The 27,242-nt window shown below is 35.2% G+C and overlaps 1 protein-coding gene across 4 annotated transcripts in view; it reads right to left on the minus strand.

Annotated features, from left to right (window-relative positions):
* Positions 1-27,242, minus strand: part of COL4A5 (collagen type IV alpha 5 chain) — a 270,185-nt gene that overhangs the window by 75,025 nt on the left and 167,918 nt on the right. For all 4 annotated transcript variants that reach the window (XM_031660975.1, XM_031660978.1, XM_031660977.1 and 1 more), the window contains exons 30-37: positions 24,287-24,437; positions 15,998-16,111; positions 10,265-10,432; positions 8,294-8,383; positions 7,354-7,503; positions 5,645-5,743; positions 4,202-4,291; positions 3,647-3,786 (exon numbers count right to left, since the gene is read on the minus strand). In XM_031660975.1, coding sequence (XP_031516835.1) covers positions 3,647-3,786; positions 4,202-4,291; positions 5,645-5,743; positions 7,354-7,503; positions 8,294-8,383; positions 10,265-10,432; positions 15,998-16,111; positions 24,287-24,437 — 1,002 coding nt within the window. The remainder of the gene's footprint in view (positions 1-3,646; positions 3,787-4,201; positions 4,292-5,644; positions 5,744-7,353; positions 7,504-8,293; positions 8,384-10,264; positions 10,433-15,997; positions 16,112-24,286; positions 24,438-27,242) is intronic.

A 27,242-nucleotide genomic window follows, 5' to 3' on the forward strand; every position in this document is an offset into this window, starting at 1 on the left:
GGATGAGTTCATGTCCTTTGTAGGGACATGGATGCAGCTGGAAACCATCATTCTGAGCAAACTATCGCAAAGACAGAAAACCAAACACCACATGCGCTCACTCATAGGTGGGAATTGAACAATGAGAAGACTTGGACACAGGAAGGGGAACATCACACACTGGGGCCTGTCTGGGGTGGGGGAATAGGGGAGGGGTAGCATTAGGAGAAATACCTAATGTAAATGATGAGTTAATGGGTGCAGCAAACCAACACGACACATGTATACCTATGTAACAAACCTGCACGTTGTGCACATGAACCCTAGAACTTAAACTATAATAAAATAAATAAATAAATAAATAAATAAATAAATAAAAATAAAATAAAAACTATGCTCCTGATCTTTCTCACTAAACCCGCTTTTTTCAAAGTTTTTCTATTTTAGTACATAGCAACTGCATTCTATTTCCTTAGGACAAAAACTGGAGTCATTCTTGATTCCTCTCTCTCATATTCAATACACAAATCTTCCTGGCTTGACATATATAATATATTCAGAATCTGTCCATTTCTTATCAATTCCCCTGCCACTATCTTGATCTAAGCCATCAACATTGTTAGCCTGCATTATTTAAATATCATCATAACTGGTTTCCCTGCTTTCATCCTTGCTCCTCTACGATCTCTTTCCAAAACAAGTGTTGTGATAGTTCTTAAAATTAATGTACAATCATGTTAACTCTTTCCATTTGCTCCCCAATTCACTCAGGAGTAAAAAGCCCCTACTATGATGACCTATATGACACTAGATAATCTTTCCCCTATTACCAATCTAATCTCATCTCCTGCTTAGTTTCACCACACTCATTCTGTTTAACACAATGGCCTCATTTATGTTTCTCAAACATGTCAGGTATGCTCACACCTCAGGGTTTTTGTATGACTTAGTCTCTTACTGCAGTGAGGTCATTGCTCTATCTTATCAGAGAGATCTTCCCTTAGTAACCTATTTCAAAATACAACAATTTCCAGAAATTCCTATCATCAAGTCTTGCTTTACTTTTCATCATGAGATTTATCATGTTCTAACATAATACAGACTTATTTATTTTGTTTATTGTATGACTCCTTGACTAAATATAAGCTCCATGAAGGCAGTGAAAGTTTGTCTGTTTTGTTCAGGCTGTATCTCCGGCACCTAAAACAGTACCTGGTATATCATACATACTCAATAGATTGTGAATGAATAAATAAATGAGTACATAATTTGCCTACATAAAAATTTCAAACATCTACATAATGAAATGCACTGTAAACATGCTATAAGACAAACAACTGACTGGGAGAAAATATTTGCAACAAATATAACAGACAGTGGATGCATCTTCACTATTTATAATGTACTTTTACAAATCAGTAGGAAATACATAACCAAGTCCTCTCCTAAAAAAGTGAGGCAAAGAGTATAAATAGACAATTTACAAAAGAGTTAAAAACAGCTGAAACCCCACTTGTAATCAGGAAAATTCAAATATAAACAATAATGATACACTACTTTTCACCCATTAGATTGGTAAAAATTTTAAGTTGGTAACACCCAATATCTGTAGAATGAGGAGAAAAATCTCTTATACTAATCATGAAAGTATAAAGGTGTAGAGTTACTTAATTGGAAAATTTGGCAGTAAATATAGATATTGAAAAGGCACATATATACTGGGTTCTAGCAACTGCTCAAATTTATTGTATCGTAATATTTACCAAAAATTCTTAAGATATGTATGTAAGAATATGGATAAGAATCTTCAGTGCAAAATATTTTTGTAATCACGAACCTAGAAATAATTTTAGTATTCAAAATAAGTTAAATTATTTATAGTGAACCCCCAGAAAAATACTGTATAATTATGAAAAATAATTAGGCATACATTTATAGGCAGATAAAGTAAGTTTGTCAAGATTTACTAAGTGATGACAGCTAGGTACAGAGCAGATGTAAAGTATAATTTTGTGTGTATAAATTAATATATGAGAAAACATCTACATTTGGAAGGTCCAGCGTTATTTCATGTATCAATAATTTGGAAAAAATACTTACAATTTTAATTGTAATATGCTTTCCATCATAATAAGATGCATTCCAACATCAGATATTTTTTGGATGTAAAAAATGAGTATTAAAATTGATGAAATATTGTATATGCATGCATATAAATGCATTTAGAAAACTTTTCTTAAAGAATGCATGAGAAACTACTAAAAGTGGTTACCCTGGAGAAGAAGAACTGGGGAGTTGGGGTTTGTGAACATGTAAAAAGCAGACTTTTTATTTTACAACTTTTCATACTGGTTGTATTTTAAAATCAAGTTCATATGTTACATTATTATAAATGTTTTAAAAAGCCAAAAATTTAAATGCACTTATCCTTTGATCCAACAATTTCACTTTTATGAAACTATACATTATAAATAGCTACATATATGTCCACAGATATAATGTACAACGACAAAGAAAATTGTCTAAGATATATTGAAAAAAGAAATAAAAAGGGGTAAGTGATAAAGCAAGGTATAGAATAACATGCACACCATGATTCTACATATATCCAATGTGTAGAAAAAAACCCCAAACTCTATATGCATATATATAAATGTATAGAACAAGGAATTCAAATTTATATATTAACTATTGACAGTGGGCCTCTATGAGGAAAGGAATGGTAAAAAGAGGATGGGGCATGAAGAAGATTTTCACTCTTACTCTCAATATGTCTATATTATTTTTAGTAAAATCATATATTCATATGTCACTGGTAAAATACAACAGAGAAAATTAAAATTCACTTCAAGAAACTTTACATTGTTAAACTGAAATGAACATGTAGAAACTTCTCTTGATTATTTCTTTATAAGACACTGATCAATTAGATGATCAAAATAAAGTATTTTTATATAATATTAAAAGAAAAATTATCTTACATATAATTCAGTAAATTCTTATATCAGTGGGAACTTTCACTATTTTCATGAAAACTGAGTACCAAAATTCCTTTTCTAATACTCTTTAGGTCTGTGGTCTGACTACATGATTAAGGAGTTACTACCTTTTGACATGGAACTAAACAATTGTCAAATAAATTCCTGTTGAGTCCAGTGACTCTGAAACAAATTCTAAATTTGATTACTTGAGAAACACTACCAAAGTTTTCACATTGAAGAGAGAAGCAGAGGGAATTGTAAAACTGTATTCAAAGGACTATCTCAGACATGCAGTTAAGAATACTACTACATTATCATTAACTGTCACTTTGTTTATAAGTCTTTTCAAATTAGTTAATAATATTGGGACAAAGGCCAACAACTCCATCACTAAAAAGGGATGGACTAACAAGATCAGACAAAACTAGGCACTGAGATTATTGAAGTATACCCAGAAATTAATATAAAAGAAAAACAAAGAAACCAGAAAGTTTTTCCTTTGGACTGGCCACAAACCCTAAAACATATCTTCTTATCAACTAAGAGAAAAGAAAAGGAATAAATCTCTTATCCAGAATATAATATGGCATTCTATAGTTTGTTTAATGAAAACTTAGGAATAAGTATAGTATTAAAAAATTTCATATCTGCTCAAGTATATGCCTAAAGTATATGCCAAAGATTACCTTTGGACCAGGAAGACCTGGAAGACCAATGCTTGAAATACCAGGATCACCTTTGTCTCCTTTCTGTCCAGGTAATCCTGGGGAGCCAGGCTGTCCAGGAACTCCAGGAGGTCCAGGAGGCCCTTCCACACCCTGAGGCCCTGTTGAAAATAGATAATATATAATATTTTATAAAATATGCTTTACTTGTGGCTTATCTAAGATGCATATGACCAAGCAAAAAGATTTTTAAAAAGCTCTGCAAACTCTGAGTTAGATAATAATGAGACTCACAAACAGAATTATGTGAAAGCCTACTTTTAAAGGAAGTTTAAATAAAAAGGGGTATAGCTGGAGAGAAGATGTTTGTGAATTCTAACTTTTAAGGTTTCTACAATTTTGTCCCTTAATTCCCATTTTAAATCTTTGTGTTACAATAGAGCTCTACCCACTGATTACCTCAGATATTGTTTCAGTCTGATTCTATCAACACCAGTCTCTTTTCTGACAAAAAAAGACATATTGAACCACCTTTCATTAATGGGACTAAATATTTGGAAGATTTTCATCACTCACCTGGAAAACCCATATCGCCGATGGTTCCTTTAAGTCCAGGAGGTCCTATAAGACCTGGCTGTCCAGGGAGACCAGGGTTACCTTTGGGACCTAGAAAAGTCAAATTGGTAAAATTAAGACAATGCAGCAATTTTGGGGTTGTCTGGTTTCACGGAATGGGTAGTCATTAAAATACAAACATGGGATTAGATGGATTAAATTTTAATATATGATTAAGGTCCACAGATAGAACCCAACATAAAACATCCCCTTGGGAACATATTACAATATAACCATGGTAATAGAGGTCTCCTAATATAACTTTAAAAAAAATTAAAAAGTTACCAGCACACCTTGTTTCTTTCCCTAAAACAATTCCAATCACTTGAAGTGCTATTTGTTGTATGTGTACAACTACCCTTAATGTATTTTCACAGATAAATCCAATATAATAAGTCTGTTTTTAAAAGATTCAGAAATGGGCTTCTCATGTAAAGCCTGATTATATGAGATCAGGAAGAGAAAAGGTGGTAACCTGTTATGATATAGTTTAGTACATTAGGCCAAGGAGAGATTAGAGATGGTGGACAGATACTGGGTAGTGACCCTGAACAGGCATGGCTGCTCTGTTTGTTCATTTTTCCTAGCACATAAGTGCTTGAGCTCTGTGATGTCATCTAGGTTTTTTCCTAGGACCACAGTATTGCCTTAAACCTTCTTTATTTTATTTTTTTCCTTTACAATGACTTCCAACTTGGTAAAGAGAATGCAGAAGATGTGAGGGAGAGATAGGAAGGGCGTTTAGGAAGGGCGTTTCTCTTTCCAACTATACCAAGGCCATGTGGTGTGGAGTCTAGAGCAAATAACTGAACTTAAGGGACTTTGTAAGAATGGGGACCAGCTGCTCTTTATTTCCTTAGGAAACAAACTAAAAGAAAGTGGCTGAAGAAGAAACAAGAAAGAGTTTTATTAGGAATAATGCTGTAACTGACTACCAAGAGAATTTGTGAAATTTTCATGCCTAGAAATTGGAAAAAATAGAATCAATAGCCATCTGTTTTACATGGTTTAATGACTGACTTGTCCAAAGGCAAAAAGAAAAAAAAGCAGGACAAGATGAATTCTTCAGGCCTTCATGAGATAATTGTCTCATTTATATATTCTGCAATGTATGTAACAAAACACAACACCTTATTTGGATCACACTTCTGATTCTGTGTATACCCTGCTGCAACAAAAAGAAGAAACTGAATAATCAAGGCAAAATATCCTATAAATCTTGACTGCTGAAACTAGAGCCAAAGGGCAATATTTTTGCCAAAAGTGAGCTCCATATTTCAGTAGCTACCCAAGCTTATTACCATGAGCAAATCCACAGCGTCTTCAAACATGACAAACACATAATTATTTATCCAGAATTCAGTGTCAGCTAAGCAATTGCTACAAATGGCCTATCACACTTACCTGGTGGTCCTGGTAATCCAGGTTGTCCACTCAGTCCAGGTTGCCCTGGGTCTCCAGGCAAGCCCTGATAACCTTTTGGCCCTGAAACTCCAGGTATACCTTCCAAGAATGAGTAGAAGAGCCAAGTTAGGATGATATTATTCATCCATGAAATAACTTTGGCCAAGCAAGCTGCTCAAGTGTTAAACTATAAGTAAATTAGAGGAACTGGTGATATTATGATATAGTATGAGCTGTTAGCACTGGACTCACACTAAAATCCTTCACTTTTTAGTTACCTACCATCAAGAAATTCAGAGCACTCAGTAGTGAAATAACTTTCCTATTTTGGGCCTCATTTTCTTTTCTTTTCTTTTCTTTCTTTTTTTTTTTTTTATTATACTTTAAGTTCTAGGGTACATGTGCACAACGTGCAGGTTTGTTACATATGTATACATGTGCCATGTTGGTGTGCTGCACCCATTAACTCATCATTTACATTAGGTATATCTCCTAATGCTATCCCTCCCCCCTCCCCCCACCCAACAACAGGTTGGGCCTCATTTTCTTACAATGGAAATGAAGAAATAAGGAATAAGGACAGATAATCTCTAGGTTATCTCTTAGATTCCGACTATATTTAATAAGCCTATAGTAGAGGTCAAGTATAGTTTACTGCCCCTATTATACAGGAAGCATAATTGAAACAGAAAAGAAGCCTTGCAAGGGGTAAGCTAAGAAAGTCATTTCATTTTAACAACCATAAAAAATTAGGTGACCCTGCCTCTTTCTTGACTACATACAACACTGCATTAATATTTTTAATTCTTTTTTGAGGAAAAATCCCAACAAATCCTGCTCATAGGGAAACTGATAACATCTGCGTACACTCACATACACATACACATGAACTGACAATATTGATGGATAGAACATAAAAAGAGCCACAAACTTTACTATAAGCTGCAGATACACAGATATAGCTAGTTTTAACATTCCATATTGCTTGAAAGGCTATTCTATATAGATTGGGTGCTAAGTGCTTTATATAATGATTTATGCTTATCCATATTTTACGACTTCTATAAAAAGGAAAAGGTTTTTTTAAAAACAAAAATTGAAAGTCCCACATTATATTTTACACTGTATTTGTTTCTAATAAAATAACTATATGGACACAATTGTTCCCTAGATCTACTTTCACTGACTTCCCGCAGGGCTGAGCTTGGCTGTTCATAGTCCAATACTTGTTTATTCTGCCAACATAGAATAACAGTGAACTGTATTTGAAAGCCAAGTATGATACGGATATCAAAATACTGTGGTACAACAATGTACCATTCATCCTCATCTGGTTTTAAGAAGAAAAAAATGAAAGGACTAGCAAATTTCCTAAACACTGAAATTTGTTTTTCAAGTGATTGTGGCTATATATCCTTTTCTTGTATTACTTTTTAGAAAGCTAGTAGTTAGCTGCCTAAGTCTATTTTAAAACCTCACTAGTGGTTAGGTAAAGCTCGTGATAGGGAAACTACAAAGAAAATACTCAAACAAAAGTTGATTGGTGAAATAGTATCAATGAAGTGAAAATTAATATTTATTACCAAAATTTGATGCATTTAAGTGCCTTTGTTGGTGAATTCTGTATTATAAGTCACTTTCCATGCTATTTAAAAATTAAACTTCAGATACACCAGGAAAAATATTCATAAATAAATTCATTCACTCACCTGGTAAGCCAGGTTCCCCCTTCTCTCCTTTTGAGCCCAGAAGATTTGGATCCATTGGTCCAGGAGGGCCTGGAAGGCCAGGCTCTCCTTTACTACCTTTTTCTCCTGCAGGGCCAGGAAGTCCTGGCTGACCCTGCAAGCCATCATCACCTAAAATCAATGTGTGTGAAAACACAATATATCCATTTTATCCATCCAAGATTAATGCATATAAAGATTATTCATATGTTTCACAGTTGAGTAGGCCACTGGCCACTCAAAACATTTATGCACCTTGGATGTACTCTATGAATTACTTGAGTGCATACACATTTTTACACTCAGATAACAATCCCTCCTTCTGGAACTCCTTGACAACGATAGAGGCTGAATATAAAAAAATAATGCTTAATCTGGCTGGGCACGGTGGCTCATGCCTGTAATCCCAGCATTTTGGGAGGCCAAGGAGGGCGGATCACAAGGTCAGAAGATCGAGACCATCTTTGCTAACATGGTGAAAACTCGTCTCTATCAAAAATACAAAAAAAAAAAAAAATTAGCCGGGCGTGGTGGCAGGCACCTGTAGTCCCAGCTACTGGGGAGGCTGAGGCAGGAGAATAGTGTGAACCCGGGAAGTGGAATTTGGAGTGAGCTGAGATCACACCATTGCACTCTAGCCTGGGCGACAGAGCAAGACTCCATCTCAACAACAACAACAACAAAAATTAATGTTTAATCCTTATATTTTGTTATTTTGAGCTAAGCATTTACCATGTATCATGGTATCCAAACTAAGCATGCAACCAAATTGAAAACAAGACCTATTTAAATGCCATGTTACATAGAAACACAAGTAAGCATTGATCATTTTAAAACAGTCAACAAAAATATTCTGTACTGACATATAGCTATGTTTAATTTTCCCTCTCATATACATCTGGCAGCAAACCCTGATTATTACCTTTAAGACCAGGTACACCACTCCTGCCAGGAATTCCCAAAGGTCCTGGTGGGCCTGGAGGTCCCATCATACCCATTTCACCTTTGGTACCTTTGAAGAATATCAATAAGTAATGTTTGCCTTTCTTTGACTGAGGGAACATAAAAAGTAAGTTTTAAGATGTCAACTAGAAAACTGTTGAGGGTTGGAGATAAGGCACTGTTAAGTTTTAGACTTTTTGACCTTCGTGCCTACTACTGCTGATACTCATGAATAAGGAGACTCACTCTGGTAGCTAATCTCTAAAGATGGCTCCCCAGTGAACCATATGTCCCAGTATATGCAATCTAGTATAAACCCCTCACTTGGAACTAGGGTTGATTCTGTACCTCACACTTTTCTAAATGACATTGTGTGACTCCCAAGCCTAGATTAAAAGAAGTCTTGCAGGCCAGTCACGGTGGCTCATGCCTATAATCCTAGCACTTTGGGAGGTTGAGTTCGGAGGATTGCTCGAGGCCAGGAGTTTGAGGGCAGCCTGGGCAACATAATGAGACTCCATTACTACAAAGAAAAAAAAAAAATAGTTGGGTGTGGTGGTATGTGCCTGTAGTCCCAGCTACTTCGGACTACTTCCTACTGAGGCAAGAAGATGGCTTGAGCCCAGGGGTTTGAGGCTGCAGTGAGCTGTGATCATGTCCAACTGCACTCCAGTCTGGGTGACAGAGTGAGACCCTGTCTCAAAAAAAAAAAAGAAAGAAGGAAGGAAGGAAGGAGAGAAAGAAAGAGGAAAGAAAGAAGAAAAGAGAAAAAGGAAAGAAAGAAAGAAAGAAAGAAAGAAAGAAAGAAAGAAAGAAAGAAAGAGAGAGAGAGAAAGAAAGAAAGGAAAAAGAAAGAAAGGAAAGAGAAAGAAAGAAAGAAAGAGAGAAAGAAAGAAAGAAAAAGAAAGAAAAAAAGAAAGAAAAGAAGTGAAGGGAGAGAGAGAGAGAAAAAAAGAAAGAGAAAGAAAGAAAGAAAGGAAAGAAAGAAAGAGAAGGAAAGAAGGAAGGAAGAAAGAAAGAAAGAAAGAGAAAGAAAGGAAAGAAAGAAAGAGAAAAAGAAAGAGCCGGGCGCGGTGGCTCAAGCCTGTAATCCCAGCACTTTGGGAGGCCGAGACGGGCGGATCACGAGGTCAGGAGATCGAGACCATCCTGGCTAACACAGTGAAACCCCGTCTCTACTAAAAAATACAAAAAAAATAGCCGGGCGAGGTAGCGGGCGCCTGTAGTCCCAGCTATAGGGAGGCTGAGGCAGGAGAATGCCGCAAAACCCGGGAGGCGGAGCTTGCAGTGAGCTGAGATCCGGCCACTGCACTCCAGCCTGGGCGACAGTGCGAGACTCCCTCTCAAAAAAAGAAAGAATGGGAGAAAGAGAGAGAGCGAAAGAAAAGAAATCTTGCCGCTTCTACCTGTAGTTTCTGAAACACTCACTTTCTCTTGTGGAATTCTCTCTGTTGGAAGCCAGCTGCCATGGAAGGGGAGCAACCAGCCTTATACTACCATAATGTGAGGAGCCTAAGCCATGTGAAGAGGTACCATGGATGATGAGATGACATGTGAGCTAATGAACACCCAGATGTCAGAGAAATGCCATCTTAGAAGTAGACCTTTCAGCCCCAAACTCTCCAGCTGGGGCCATGTGAGTTAGAGATAAATGACCCAATCAAGTCATCCCTTAATTCTAGAGCTGCAAAATCTTCAGCAAAATTAAAAGGTTGGTTAAAACCATTAACTTTTGGGGTTGTTTGTTATACAGTAATCTATAACTGGAACTCTCACAGAGGAAAATGTGCAGTGAAAATAGCAAAGTGAGCTTCCTGCAGTCATAGATATTTAATACTCTTCCTTAAGGGATCACATCAATCTAGAAAAGTGTAACATGGGAATTATCTGCCAGAGTCGTATTAGTTTTAATTTCCTTAATCCAAATCAGAGAAAACTTTAAACAAATTACCTGGAAATCCAGAGGCACCTGCTTTTCCTGGAAGCCCTGGTGATCCTGGAGGTCCTATAGAACCAGGTGCTCCAGGGATCCCTGGACTGCCTCTTTCACCTGGGGGTCCTGGAACATCAAGTCCAGGAGGTCCTGGATCCCCCTTCTCTCCTGGTATTCCATGTAAACCTAGTTAATACAATATCAATATTAATCAGTACTGAAGTAGTTTTAAAAGATGTATCTGGTTACATTTCTAGTAAACAAGTGATAGAACCCTGTGTATAACAGACCTAAGAGTGAGTTAGAGATACTTTTGACATCATGCACACAAAATAACTGAACAATCAAGCTTTAGGATTTTCAAGCAGATTGCTCTAAGACAGTGCTTCTCAAATTATTTCTGGCGAAAGGCCAATCTTTTCTTAATTCCTAGTTAATCACGGACTAATATTTTTATAAAATACAATAAAAATTACTAAAACTGAAATAAAAAGCCAAAGATGCAAAATAAAAGCCTACCTTTTTAGTTATTATATTCAACAGATACAATTACACTATTCAAATTGCTATAAAAATTTCTAAATGCTTGTTCTCAACGTTTATATTAATCCTATTGTAGACTGATAACAGTTATTCGACGACACTGGTCTATTGACCACACTTAAATTTGCATTGCTCTAATGTATTATAAATTATTAGTACACATTTCTATGAGCTCCCAAAATTATTGATTACTGAATAAGTCACTTAAATTGAACTTTTAAATCATATTTTACCTTTGTTTTGCACATCGTTTTAAAAATACATTAATAATACATTACTATTAGTATTTTTTGTCATCTTTTGTTTCTCCAACCAAGACTTTACAGAAAAAAAAATGACACAGCAAAAAATATTTAACCTTAGTAAGTTTCTGTAAGGTTGATTCTCCCCAAAAAGCAAGGTGGTTAAAAAAGAATGTGTTTATGGGAAAAGAATTAAGTTCACACTCCAAAGCCTACCAGCTGTGCAACTTACATGAGTCACTTAACATTGATCCTCATCTGCTAAATGGGGATTATGCCATAACCAATTGGAAACTAGGGGTTGAGCCAGATGATCACTCCAAGTGTCCTTTCAACAATAAGACCTAAATTTATTGTTGAAGACTCACTGGTGATTATTTTTGTAGAGAGTAAGATGCTAGGGTTTTAAGATCTGTTTTATGTCATATTTCAGCATGGCCCTAAACTGACAAAATCCACTTTGAAGATTAGAGAATTACACTCAGTTGGCAAAGTAGTGATGGTTCCAATGCTGCCATTTTATAGCAAAAGACTATAAAAATGAGATATTTGATATATTTGTGAAAGATGATATGATGCCTAACAGTGAACACGATTATAGCTTTATATGGATCATTATCTATTGTTATATTATAGCTCACAAAGATTTTTAATAGCTGGGTTTTCAATATAAATAATTTATCTTTTGAAACATGCTCCAAGAGAGCAGTTCTATAAAATAAGGAAAATAAACCAAAGACTTAAATCTGGACAAATGTTTGTTTTCCATGTTTAAAGCTTTACTTTAAGATATGGCTTTTGAGGAAGAACTACAGTACCTGGTAGACCTGATGTTCAAGAGGCAGGGAATTACAGTTCAGCAGCAAGTTGAGCCCCCAAGCAGAAGTAAGTTGCAAAAAGATTCGTTAGGTTAGGGGAAAAACAACTAAGCATTTAAAGATTAGAACATAAAACTCTACAAACAGAAGTTATTAGACATTGATTCACTGTTATCTTATATTAGAAATGAGTGAAAAAACTTATTTTAGGCATTTGCTTAGATGTTCATATAGCATATTCTATAAATGAAATGTATTTGTCAATAATGCCAATAAAATATTTACATTCACAAAAGTATTACCTTTTGGTAAAGGTCAGCTTTTCAATTGTTTATCTCTGACTTAATGATTTAAATAATCATTTTGGAATTTAAGCTCCTAAAGTTTAGTTCAAATTTAAAAATTAATTTAATTTTATACTACAACAAGTTGGGTATAGATAAATCAATAATTACTAGCCTATGATTATGGAAAAACAGCTTGCATGCACTAGGCAAGGATTTCTTTCTTCATCGTTATCATTAGTAGTAGTAATAGCAGACATTATACTATACTTCCTTCCATAGCATGGATTTTTCCATGAATACTGTCAGGAATACACATCCTGGTAAGATGCAGGATGAAGAAGTCAATATAAATCCCAAAGTTCTGCTAAATTTCCCCACAATAACAAGAATTATATGGATATGTCTACAGATGTGATATAGGGATATATTGATGTTCTAAATTTATTGGCAGCCAAATGGAACCAGTTTATTAAAAAAGGAAAATTTCAAAAACACGTATTATGCGTGAGAACTTTCCATACATACACATACACATTCCCTCCCCCTACCCAAGGGTTTTGTAGCCTCTTAAAGTGTTAGAAAACTATTTTCTCCTTCATCTATGAAAATGACATGAATAATTCATAAACAATTCCTAGGGTTTTGCTGTTGTTGTTTTGATTCACATTAGTGGTGATGAATTTTTTTTTTCCTCCTTAGCTGATTTAGCCATACGCTTTGTCCTGAGACTGGACAGGCACTATAACACGTTTGATTCTGGTTATGATATGATCTGTGAACATGAAATAGAGTATATTTAGGCCGGGCGCGGTGGCTCAAGCCTGTAATCCCAGCACTTTGGGAGGCCGAGATGGGCGGATCACGAGGTCAGGAGTTCGAGACCATCCTGGCTAACACGGTGAAACCCCGTCTCTACTAAAAAATACAAAAAACTAGCCGGGCGAGGTGGTGGGCGCCTGTAGTCCCAGCTACTCGGGAGGCTGAGGCAGGAGAATGGCGTAAAAACCCGGGAGGCGGAGCTTGCAATGAGCTGAGATCCAGCCACTGCACTCCAGCCTGGGCGACACAGCGAGACTCCGTCTCAAAAAAAAAAAAAAAAAAAGAAATAGAGTATATTTAACCGATCTCTAAAAAAATTCAGTAAGACAGTAATTGTGTAGGTAATGGCCAAAGAAAATAACAAGAATCAACAACCTCCATTTCTGCCTGGGTTAGTAGGTCATGAGATGAAAAATATTTTGTTTCTAGTCCTTTGGCAATTTTTCTTTTATTTCCCTGCTATGGAATGCAAAATTGATATTCAAGGGGACCTTAACTTATAAACGTGTTAAATTGTATAGCCTGGTTTGGAAAAGAGAAAGGCAAATAGTAAAAGCTTAATTAAATAATAGAAAACTGGAGTCCAAAGGAAAGCCTGAAAAGCATAATGCAAACATTCTACAATAGAGAGATAAAAGTATATAATATTTTGCATTTTTCCTATTGCAAATTGAAATACAAGTATATTAAATAAGCTTATTACAAAAACATTGATAGTTAGAGTTTCAGCTATGAAACATAAGTAGGTTTGTCAAGATATAAGTAATAATTTTTCTGATTACCTTGTTATTGAGATTTATGGACATAAATCAGGATTTTTTTAAATGAACTAGGATAATATTCTACTTTGGTGATATAAGTAAAATTTACTTAAAAAGTGAGTATATGTGCCTTGTATAAATATGAAATGTGGTCCATCTCATAGTAAAATGAAAAGTACTGTGATTTGAGAACATTTCTATATTAAGAGTGAATTCAATAAATTTTCATGCTAGTTCCTGTTAATTTCATTTATTTGTTGAACCATATTAATATCTTTAATTCTATGGCTATACATATATTCACAAATAGATGAAGTTAAATTCAGCATTATTACTTTTCTTCCTGCCCATCCTATTTATACTTTATAAATCAATATATCTATATCTACATTATATTTATATCTATATTCATATTTATATCTATATTATATTTATCTATATATTATATTTATATCTGGTTATAAGTCCTCTGTCAGATATATGATATAACAGAGGGATAGAGAGAGAACATTAGATTAATAAAACATTACAGAGTATCTGGTAAATCTGAAAAAGTGTGACACGTGTTAACATATTTGTATTTTGTTTAGATTCATATTAATGGTGTTCCTCTTTTTATTCTCACTCAGCTGTGACTTAAGAATTCAAAATGCTTCTAAAGGCTCCTGCACTTTTTGGAACTGAAACAAATGACAAAACACCGTATTAGAAGTGATAAGTTCATTTTATCCACCTCTGTGAAACAGCAGGGGCTGGGCGCAGTGGCTCACACTTGTAATCCCAGCACTTTGGGAGGCCGAGATGGGCAAATCACCCGAGATCAGGTGTTCGAGACCAGCCTGGTCAACATGGTGAAATCCTGTCTCTACTAAAAATACAAAAATTAGTCGGGCGTGGTGGTGCATGCATGTAATCCTGGCTACTCGGGAGGCTGAGTCAGGAGAATCGTTTGAGCCCGGGAGGTGGAGGTTGTAGTGAGCTGAGATCGCACCATTGCACTCCAGCCTGGGCAACAAGAGTGAAACTCTGTCTCAAAAGAAAACAAACAAACAAACAAAAAACAGCAGGTCAAACCTTTAGTAGCCAAACCTAAAAATAAGTGCTTTTTCCTGAAGATCCCTCTGCTATGCTAGTTGGACAGAATGTTTTTTCCATAACTGATAAAGCAGCTATTTTGTAACAGCCTGGTTCAAAGCAACACTCTAAGTTTTGTTAGTTTTAAATCAGTAGTGACATGTCAGGGAACATAAAAGGGTATAATGTGCCATGTAATCAACTGTAAAATAGTACATAAATGAAAGTAACATTTATAGGCTTTTTATATTGTTAACCCGAGTTTCTAAATTTTTAGAATAATAACAAAATATCTACTGTCATTTAAGGTCAGGAAATATATAGCCATTGCTTCAAATAAGTGTATGCACATCTGAACTCTGTATTTAAGCCTTCAGATGTATTCATGTGAATTAAGGAACAATTAAATATTTCATATTTGTTTTAATTTCATAAATTATTATGGTGCTTTGCAATAACATAATGATGGCCCCAAGGTGGCCTTTACTGTACCTACCTAGATTAAGATAATGAGAATTCACATCACCAGACAGCTCAGAATCCAGAAACTCAATATGCTTTCACACAAACTTAGAGGAACCATATGATTTCCTATCTATAGAGGCAAACCCATTAGGTTACGTGTTGACAAAGGACCTTTTTGAGTATCCAATATAAAATATTAAAAGTAAAGATTTGGAGTGCTGATGGATTGCAAGATGATTGCTATTTTGGGGGCAAAAAAGGGAAAAAATCTCAACTTACTTATTGAAAAAAAATAAAATGAGAACGCCTAAAATATATTTTTACAGAAAGTTTTGCAGAACTCTAATTCTAGTTCTCATGTGCTAAGAAATGTTAAGAGGTTCCACAAGGGTCTATTAATGCTGCACAGCTACTCAGATCTGAAATGATCAGCACAAGAAGTTTCTAGGCCTCTGCTTCCAAGACTATGTCTAGCTCAACAATTACATATCAATAATAACACACTGCAATTGCATTATTGGAAATCATCAATTTTAGATGAACTCAGAGGGCAAACATCAGGGATTAAAGTAGCTTTTATGCTGTGTCCTGTACTTTTCCACTTTTATAAAATCATACACATAGATACATTGCTTCTTAAGCGCTGTTTCTGGAAGACCGTTTTGTAGGTTTCACTTTATTGGTGAGCTAACCAATGTATATATTATGAGTGCTACAAAATGCACATTTACTCTAATCTTACCAGGTTGACCTATTGGCCCAGGAATCCCTGGTGGTCCTGGTGGTCCCTGAACACCTATTCCTGGCAGCCCAGGAGGTCCCATTGGTCCAGGTTGTCCATTTGGTCCAACATCACCTTTAAGAAACAAATACAGTTTAAATATTAAAAGCAACACCTGAGTCACTAGTCCTTGGGAACCATATCATATTAAGCAAGAATCTTGAAAAATTGGGCATTCATTCAGCAAGAAAAGTACACATAAGTATCCAGAGCAGAGGACAGGGAATTCATTAATAGTTACAACCTTATATTTTAACATACGCTGATCACTACTTCAATACTTAAATCAACTTCACAAAAAAGTACAAAAGATTACAAACCACATATTCCTTCTACTTGTAACTCATTGTGGACAGTTATATATTCATAAGTTTAAAATATATTTTCAAGTTACCTATATTTTAAGATAGATAACCTTCAACATTTTCCTTTTTACTAACTCAGGGCCATGGCTTATAAACATGTTCAAGCTTCTCCCATCATTAGTAAAACATCTCTTTGACATTAGAAACTTCACTGTCCATCTCTCCATCTTCTGACTGTCCCTCTGTCACTCTCACTTTAAACAATTTTTACATGTACTAAAATTCCGCCTTTTTAGTGTACACTTTGATGAGTTTTCACAAAGGTATATAGTCATATAACCACCACTAAAATCAAGACATAGAACATTTTCGTAAACCCAAAAAAGCCCCTGTGTGCTGTGGTCAGCTCATCCCCACATCCCAATTACCTGGCAACCACTGATCTATTTTATGTCTCACAGATTTTTCTTTCCCAGAATGTCATACAAATGCAATCAAATAGTATGTAGCCTTTTGAATATGTCTTCTTTCAATTAATACAATGCATTTGAGATTCATCCATGTTATTATGTGTATCAGTAGTTGCTTTTTGCTGCTGGGTATTAGTCTATCAGATGAATATGCACATTTTGTTAATCTTTTTGCCATTTGAGGTACATTTGGGGTGTTTACAATTATTGGTGATTATGCACTAAGCTACTGTTAACACTGTTCTACAGGTTTCTATGTGAAGCTACACATTTTTTATGGGAGTAAAATTGTTGTGTCATGTGCAAAGACAATGTTTAACTATATAAGAAATTGTCAAACTGTTTTTCAAAGTGGCTGCACCATTTTGCATATTAACTAGCAATGTATGAGAGTTCGAGTTACTTTGCATCCTTAGCAGCAGTTTTTGTCAGTTATCCTTTTTGAAAAAAGGCCAATTCTAATATTTATGAAGTGGTATCTCAATGTGGTTTTAACTTGCATTTCCCAGATGATAAATTATACTCAGCATCTTTACATGTGCTTATTTGCCATTCAGGTGTCTTCTTTGGTGAGGTATCTACTCAAATTGTTTGCTCATTTTTCCAACTATATTTTAAAATTTGGCTGTTTGTTTCCTTATTGAGTTTTGAGAGTTCATTATATAATCTGGTTATAAGTCCTTTTTCAGATATATGATATGAAAATACAGTTAATTTTAATAAAGTCCAATATATCCCATTTTTCTTTTATGAACTGTCTTTTTGGTATTCTAACAAGTTTTTGCCTAATATCTGATCACAGAGTTTTCTCTTATGTTTTTTCATCTAAAACAAGGGATGACAAAGTACTTCCCATGGGCTAAATATGACCTATAGGCCTCTTTTTGTGCTGCCAACATGCTAAGAATGGTTTTTACACTTTTAGAGGGTTGTTAAAAAAAGAATATGTGACAGAGACCATAAATGTAGCCCATAAAGACTAAAATATTTACTCTCTAGCTCTTTGCAGAAAAAGTTTGCCTGCTTCTGTTCTACAAGTTTGATAATGTTAGGTTTTGCATTTAGGTCTGTGATCCATGGGGAGCTAAATTTTGTGCAAGGTATGAAGTGCAGGTAGATGTTTGTTATGTTGGTTTGTTTGTTTGTTTTTTTGCATATGGATGTCCAATTGCTTTATGTTTTATCGGCATTTGTTGAAAAGACTTATCTTTCTGTTGAAATTGCCTTAGCAACTTTGTCAAAAATTAAATATGTGGGTGTATTTCTAGACTCTCTATTATGTTACAATGATCTATTTTCCTATATTTCACATATACCACACTATTTTAACTATTGTAGCTTTATTTTAAGTCGTAACATCAGGTACTATAAATTGTCCAACTTTGTACTTCTTTCTCAAAATTGTTTTGGCTATTCTAGGTCATTTGTTTTACCATATAAATTTTAGAAGAAAAATTGTGTGTTCTCCTTGAGAATATTTTCAATCTATGGATTGATTTGGAGAAAATTGATATCTTAACATTATCCATGAACACAATATACCATTCCATTTATTTAGGTATCTGATTTCTGTCAACATTGTTTTATAATTTTCCACATACAAAGCCTGCACATTTTTGTTAGATCTATACATACCTAAGCACTTCATGTCATTTGATGCTATTGTAAATTATACTGTTTTTGTTTGATTTTTATTTCTAGTTGTTCACTGATAGTATATAAAAACATAATTTATTTTTTATATATTTGCTTGGCCCTATGATCCTACTAAATTCACCTTTTAGTTCTAGTAATTTTTGTAGATTTATTAGGATTTTCTAAGTATAAATCATGTCATCTATGAATATAGAGAGTTTTTTTCTTGCTTTCCAATCTGTATGCCACTAAACATAATGGATCAAGATTTTGCAAATGTCTTCATCATGCTAAGGAAGTTCCCTTTTATTCCTAATTTTCTGAGACTATTTTTCCAGGAATGAATATTGAAACTTATCAAATAATTTTCAGGATTTATTGAGATTGTAATATAGTTTTTTTTCTTTACTCTGTTGATATAGCAAATTACATTGATTTTTAAGATGTCGAACCAGCCTGTATTCTAAGGATAATCGTTACTTGATTCTTACGTCTATGTTCATGAGAGATATTGGTCTACAGCTTTCTTACTTGATTTTTACGTATATGTTCATGAGAGATAGTGGTCTACAGCTTTCTTTCTTTCTTTTTTTTTTTTTTGAGACGGAGTCTCGCTCTGTGGCCCAGGCTGGAGTGCGGTGGCGCAATCTCGGCTCACTGCAAGCTCCGCCTCCCGGGTTCACGCTCTTCTCCTGCCTCAGCTTCCTGAGTAACTGTAGGCACCCACCACCACGCCCGGCTAATTTTTTGTATTTTTAGTAGAGATGGGATTTTACTGTGTTAGCCAGGATGGTCTCGATATCCTGACTTCGTGATCCACCCGCCTCGGCCTCCCAAAGCGCTGGGATTACAGGTGTGAGCCACCGCACCCAGCCCAGCTTTCTTTTCTCATATGTCTTTGCCTGGCTTTGATATCAAAATAATGCTGGCCTCATGTAATGGTTGGAAAGTGATCCCTCCACTTCGATTTTTGGGAAGAGATTGTGTAGAATTGGTGTTATTGCTTCTTTAAATGTTTGTTAGAATTTACCAACGATGCCATCTGGATTTGTAGTTTTCTTTGTTGGTGGGTTTTTAACTACAACTCAATTTTTTATAAAATAGATTCCTGGATTACCTATTTCTTTTTTAGTGAGCTTCAACAATTTATATCTTTCAGGAAATTAGTCTATTTAATCTAAGTTGTCAAATTTATGGGCATGCAGTTGTTTGTCATATTTACTTATAAAGATTTGTTGTTATCATAAATTATATACTTTTGTATCTCTTTCCACATTTCCAAGCACACAATATTTGTCACAATAATACCTTTGGATGTTATTCCTGCTGCCTGGAACACCTTTCCCTTAAGACTAAATTCACCTGTCACCGTCTATATAAAACCTCTCCAGGCACCTTAGGTAAGGCCCTGAACAAAAGTAATATATGAGGTAAAATGAATGCTTCCAAAATCATCTTTTTTTCTCTTTTGCATAATGTGATTCCAATGTTCAACCTTAAGCACATTTTCTTCCTCGTATAGATATATCATGATCAGTATTAGCCTTATTAATTTATTATTGGTCACTACATTGTTTTGAAAGTGTTGCATCAACCTTTCCTACAGTTTAGTAACTGAGTTTTAATACCCAGTCATTGGTGTGTGTTTGGTAGGTGAACTTTTATTGTGATCTGCTTGCTGAGTTTTGAGTGTAGTCTACTGATCCAAAATATTAGTGACACATATTCATAGAAGTTCCCATTGAGATAATCACTTTCATGGTGATGCCACCTAGATTTTCTCACAGTAGAGAGCAATCCCTAAGATCTTCAAGATCAGAAACTATGCATTTCAGTTTCTAGTGATTCAGGTATTTCCTGACATAGAACATAATAAACGTCTGAAGAATGAAGGAGTTACATGGCAGAATATCCCAAACACTTATTCTTCTAGCCTCTAAAGAACTGTACTCAGGTTTTAATGACTGAGAATTACTCCTGTGAGGATATGGGAATGCCATATCTTAATTTCCTTCCAAAGATTAGGCAAATACCTGTTAAATTCATGTTTAAATAACCTTCAATGCATTTCTTCACTACCACTACCACTGTGTCTCAAGAACATATATAGATAAAATATAGTGAGTGGGTAACTTCCACAGGAAGATTGTTTGCCACATATCATTTCGAATATCTTTATCTGTAATTTTTGTTGTTACAGGTCTACAGCCATGGGAGATAACTGGTGGGAAACACAACTTGTAACTTTGAGTGTTACAGTTTACAGCTGGCCTGAATTGTTTAGTCAAAAACAGAAAGGTATTTTTTTAAGAGCTTATCTAAGAAGAGTTTGTATTGGGCTAGTCTGGGGCTTTTGCTGGCAGAATACAATCTAGCCTTGTTAAAATTGGATTGGGCTGTCTTACTGCTTTAATAGAAATCAATCCAACATGTTCCAGAAACATGGCCCTGTTCAGATTATTCGCTAAGAGCCAAAACATTGACCAGGGAAATCAGGTTTCTTGCAAATCAGAAAGGAAAAAAAAATCCAAGTCAGCTTTACTAGTTCTATTCCTTCTCATTACTAGATAACTCAAAATCAAGGGAGTAGAAGAAACAACAGAGAAGTGGGTAAAGGATATTGGCAGTTAACAAGAAAAAAAAACTATGGCCCTTAACACATAAAAGGATGGCAAGTCTCACTCACAGTAAGATACATACAAATTTAAACCACTCTGAGAGTAAAGGCAAAGGATCTAATATAGCCAAAGAAATGTGTGGGTTTTTTTTTAAGAACAAAGTTGGTGGGTTACATTACCTGACTTCAAGTCTTGCTATAAAGCTACAATAATATAAACAGTGTGGTACTGGCTTAAGGATAGCAAAATAAATAAATAAAACAGGATTGACAGCACAGAAATAGACCAACACATATATTATTATTTGATCTGACACAGATCCCAAAGTAATCCAATAGAGAGGGGGTTATTTTAAACAAATGATGCTGAACAAAAATTATTTGACATGTGTAATAGTTTTAAACATAGAAACTAAAACAATAAAGCTTATAAAATAAAACACAGAATACCTTGGCAACTTTGGGGCAGGCAAATGTTTCTTAGACAAGACACAGAAAATTATAATCATATAAGAAAAAATTGATAAATGAAACTTCAATAAAATTAAAACTTTTATTCATCAAAATACACTAAGGAAATGAACAGGTCAGCCAGCCAGGGCTAAAATGCTCATAAACATATATCTAGGAAAGTGCCAGTATGCAGGATACATAAATAACACTTACAACTGAATAATAAAGTGAGAAACAAACCATTTTTCAAAATGGACAAAATATTTGAACATGTAAATAGCTCACAAGTACATAAGAAAAGAACTCAACATCATTAGTCATCAGGGAAATGTAAATTAAAATCACAATATGATTATTTACACACCTACCAACATTCCAAAATTTGAGAAAATGTGGAACAATGGAAAATTTTAAACCACTTTGGGTTTAAAATTTGAGAAAATGTGGAACAATGGAAATTTTTAAACCACTTTGGTGTAAATTTAAAATGGTATCACCATTTTGGAAAAAGGTCTAGTAGTTTCTAATACAACTAAGCATCCACTTATGATCCAACAAATCTGCTCGTAGTTGTTTATTGAAGCAAAATGAAATCACATATCCATAAAAAAGAATTGTAAAAAATGTCTTGAACAGCTTCACTCGTAGGAGCCAAAAACTTGACACAACCCAGGTATCCATGATACAGTCACATAATAAAATACTCAATGATTTCATTGAAAGAAAAGAACTACTGATAAACATGACAACATGGATGGATCTCAAAAACATGCTGAGCGAAAGAAGCCTTAGAAAGAAAGTACATACCATATGATTCCATTTATAAGGAGTTCTAGAACAGGCAAACTAACTTATGATGAAAAAATCAACAGTATAGTTGCCACTGTGGATGATGGGAGAGGGAGTGCCTGGAAAGGGGCATAAGGAAAATTTCTAAAACAACATCTTGATAAGGATTTGTGTTATACAAGCGTATGCATTTGTCAAAATCCAGGAAATGTACCCTTAAGATTTGTGCATCTCATTTAATGTGAATTATATATCAAAAGAAAAGTAATATACAGCTATGGAATGTTAGTTATGTTATGCATGCTGAAGTATTTAGAGAGAAGTATATAGCTGTTGTAATTTATTTTGAAATGCATCAAAAATAGATGAATGGATGGAGACAGGGATGGATAGATATGTGACACAGCACACACAGTAAAATGTTGATAATAAAATATCAGTGATGGGTATATAGTAGTCCCAATAAAGTTCCATCTACTTTGTTATTTTTGAAATTTTTAAAAATAAAACGTTGGCAGGGAGATAAAAGGTTCATTGTAGAATCTGGGTGGTAGATATACAGCTGTTAACTGTACTATTATTTTTTGCAGTACTTAAAACTTTTTCGCAATAAAATGTTTAAAACTATACTTAGAAACCTACTTACTTCATCAGGTTAGCAAAAATCCAAGAGTTTGTCAGCATACTCATTTATCAAGGCTGTGGGGAAACACACTCATACATTGTAGGTGGGAGTGTAAAATGGTGCAAATTGAGAGGAATCTGACAATATTCAGAGATGCATTCACCCTTTAATTCAGAAAATCCTTTTTTATCACTCTATTTTACTATTATACCTGAACACATCTGAAATAATATGCCTGGAAGATTATTCACTATGACATTATTTGTAATAAATGATTGGCAAAAATCCAGTTTAGCAACTAGCAACTGGGATGAACTACAGTATATCCATGCAATTTAACCCTAGGCACCTATTTTCAAAAAGTCAAGATCTCTGTCTATTGATAAAGGAAAATAAGTAAAGTGCAAATAAAGCCAAAAGATAATACTTTCTCCTTTAAGAACAGAGAAAATAAAAAAAAATTATTGGCTAGTATTTATGTAAGAAACACGGGAAGGATCCCAGCACTTTGGGAGGCAGAGGCGGGTAGATCACGAGGTCAGGAGTTCAAGACCAGCCTTGCCAACATGGTGAAACCCCATCGCTACTAAAAATACAAAAATTAGCCAGGCCTGGTGGCATGCATCTGTAATCCTAGCTACTCGGGAGACTGAGGTAGGAGAGTTGCTTGAACCTGGGAGGCGGAGGTTGCAGTGAGACAAGATCGCGCCACTGCACTCCAGCCTGGGAGACAGAGCAAGACTCTGTCTGAAGGTGGGGGCGGGGGGAAGAAAGGAAAATAAAAAATAGTTACATAAGAGGATGGAAAGGAACAAAGTGGATGAAGACGGGTTGGAAGGAAGACTTCTCAGTGTTACTTTATAACATATATGATTGTATTTTTTTTTTTTTTTTTTTGAGACAAAGTCTCACTCTGTTGCCCAGGCTGGAGTGGCTCACTGCAACCTTTGCCTCTCAAGTTCAAGTGATTCTCCTGCCTCAGCCTCCCAAATAGCTGGGATTTCAGACATGTGCCACCACGCCTGGCTAATTTTTTTTATTTTTGGTAGAGACGGGGTTTCGCCATGTTGGCCAGGAAGGTCTTGAACTCCAGACCTCAGGTGATCCACCCATCTTGGCCTCCCAAAGTGCTGGGATTACAGGCGTGAGCCACCGCGCCCGGCCATGATTTTATTATCTATTCAATAAAATAAAAGACAAAAATAATCAATGAAGGATTGAAAAAAATGTGTAGCAGTAACAGAATGGTAGCATGGGGTTTCCAGTTAATTGGGCTTATCACCCATAAATTTTCCCAAAGGTGTCAATTTCTATAAAAGTTAAAAGCAAATTGAGATGCAGTGACAGCCTTCATACCTTTTGGTCCAGGGAGCCCATCTATGCCAGTGCGTCCTGGAGGACCTGGAGGTCCTGGGAAACCACGATCACCTTTTGGACCAAGTGTTCCTTTGAAACCTGGAAGTCCTGGTGGCCCAGGTGGCCCAGGTAATGCAAATCCTGGTTCACCCTTGAGCATATAGATGACAAAACACAACAAAAACTCCCGTGACTTTTCTGGTCCTTTTTGTTTACCACAGAGAATTCAATGCCAAAAATACAAGACAGTACTTTTCTTTCCACGGGGGGAGAGGAGAAGATAATTAAACCAAAAGTAATTGGTATGTTGGAGAAAACATATGGAAGGATGGGAAACAGGGTTTAGTAAAACAAATTAGATGATTTGGACTGGATTCAGGATAAAAAAAAAAAACTGAGAGAGCATGAGATTAAAGAACAGACTATCCTTGTAGGGAAATATGATTATAGGCTGAGTATTAGATAATACTAAACAATTATTTTTAATTTTACTAAGTACAATAACAACATTGTGGTTTTTGTATAAAATGTCAATTTATTTAGAGATGAATGCTGATGCATTTATAAGTGAAATGATACTGTGTTGAGATTTGGCTAAAATATTTGAGCAAAGTAAAAAGGAATAGATGAAGCAAATGTTATAAAATCATAATAATTTTGAATCTGGGTGATGCATATATGAAAGCTCTTTGTATTATTCATTTTACTTTTATTTTCATTTGAAAATGTTCATAATAAAAAGAACCAACCAATAGAGAAGTGGTTTTCTCAGGAGAACTGGTGTCATGGTTAACTGTTTTTCGCATGAAACATAAGTAGTAATTACAAAACACAGGAGGTTTAAATCAATTACGCACAGATAAAATATATAGGAATAGTCACAATAATTACATACCACAGCAGTTTGCTAAAGGTTGACTGAGGAAAGCTTAACATTAGATAAGAAATAATAAAAGGAATGAAAAGTAACTCAAACAGTATTATTTATTAGTAGTATTACTAAGTCAATTGTAGTGATTTGCATTATGTATCTGTAATGGAATTGGGACAGAGGGCAACAGTATAGGAAGGTCTGGAAATGATATTCAACACCATTTCAACCAATCATCACGCAGGCATGAACAGAGGTGACATGGGATGATGACTCTATAGAGATGCACAGAGGGAGCTGACCATCGTACAGGCATACCTTGTGTGTCGTTTTGTTGTGCTGCGCAGACATTGCATTTTTTACAAATTGAAGGTATGTGGCAACCCTACATTGAGCAGGTCTATCAGTGCAATTTTTCCAATAGTATGTGCTCACTTTTTGTCTCTGTGTCACATTTTGGTAATTGTCACAATATTACAAACTTTTAAATTGTTATTATATTTGTTATGGTGATATGTGATCACTGATGTTACCATTATAATTGTTTTAGGATACCATAAACTGTGCCTGTATAAGATGGCGAACTTAATAAAAAAATGTTGTAAATATCTGACTGCTACACTGATCAGCCATTTCCCCCACATCTCTCTCCCTCTCCACAGGTCTTTCTATTCCTTGAGACATAACAATATTGAAATTAAGCCAATTAATAACACAACAATGGCCTCTAAGTGTTCAACTGAAAGAAAGTCACACATCTCTCACTTTAAATAAAAAGCTGGAAATAATTAAGCTTAGTGAGGAAGGCATATCAAAAGCTAAGGTAGGTTGAAGGCTAGGTCTCTTGCACTAAACAGTTAGCCAAGTTGTGAATGTGAAGGAAAAGTTCTTTAAGGAAATTAAAAGTGCTACTCCAGTGAACACACGAATGAGAAGAAAGTAAAACAGCCCTATTGCTGATATGGAGAAAGTTTGAGTGATCTGGACAGAAGATCATACCAGCCATAACATTCCCTTAGGCAAAAACCTAATCCAGAGCAAGGCCCCAACTTCAATTATCTGAAGACTAGAGGTGAAGAAGCTGCAGAAGAATAGTTGGAAGCTAGCAGAAGTTGGTTTGTGAGGTTTAAGGGTAGAAGCTGTCTCCACATCATAAAAGCGCAAGGTGAAGCAGCAAGTGTTGACATAGAAGCTACAGCAAGTTATCCAGAAGATCTAGCTAAGATCATTGATGAAAGTGACTACACTAAACAACAGATTTTCTATGTTGATGAAACTGCCTTCTATTGGAATAAAATGCTCATAGGACTTTCATAGCTAGAGAAGATAAGTAAATTACTGGTTTCAAAGTTTCAAAGGGCAGGCTGACTCTATTTTTAGGGACTAATGCAGCTGGTGACTTTAAGTTGAAACCAATGCTCATGTACCATTCTAAAAATTCTAGGGCCCTACGAATTATGGTATATCTACTCTGCCTGTGCTCTATAAATGGAACAATAAAGCCTGGATGACAGCAGATGTATTTACAGCATAGTGTACTGGATATTTTAAGCCCACTATTGAGACCTACTCCTCAGAAGAAAAGATTCCTTTCAAAATTCTACTGCTCATTTACAATGCACCTAATCACCCAAGAGCTCTGATGGTGATGTGCAAAGAGATTAATGTTCTTTTCATGCCTGCTAACACCATACCCATTCTGCAGCCCATGGATCAAAGAGTAATTTTAATTTTCAAGTCTTATTATTTAAGAAATACATTGTGTAATGTATAGCTGTCATAAATAGTGATTCTTCTTACGGATCTGGCAAAACAAATTGAAAACCTTCTGAAAAGAATTTCATGCTAGATGTCATGAAGAATATTCAGGATTCATAAGAAGTGGTCAAAACATCAATATTAACAGGAGTTTGGAAGACGTTAATTCTAACTCTCACAGATGACTTTGAGGGTTTCAAGACTTCAATGGAGGAAGTAACTGCAAATGTGGTGGAAGTAGCAAGAGAACAAAAATTAGAAGTAGAGCCTGAAGATATGAATGAATTGCTGCAATCTTATAATAAAAGTAGAACAGATGAGCAGTTG

This window comes from Papio anubis, chromosome X, assembly GCF_008728515.1.
Source record: "Papio anubis isolate 15944 chromosome X, Panubis1.0, whole genome shotgun sequence".
Taxonomy (NCBI): Eukaryota; Metazoa; Chordata; class Mammalia; order Primates; family Cercopithecidae; genus Papio; species Papio anubis.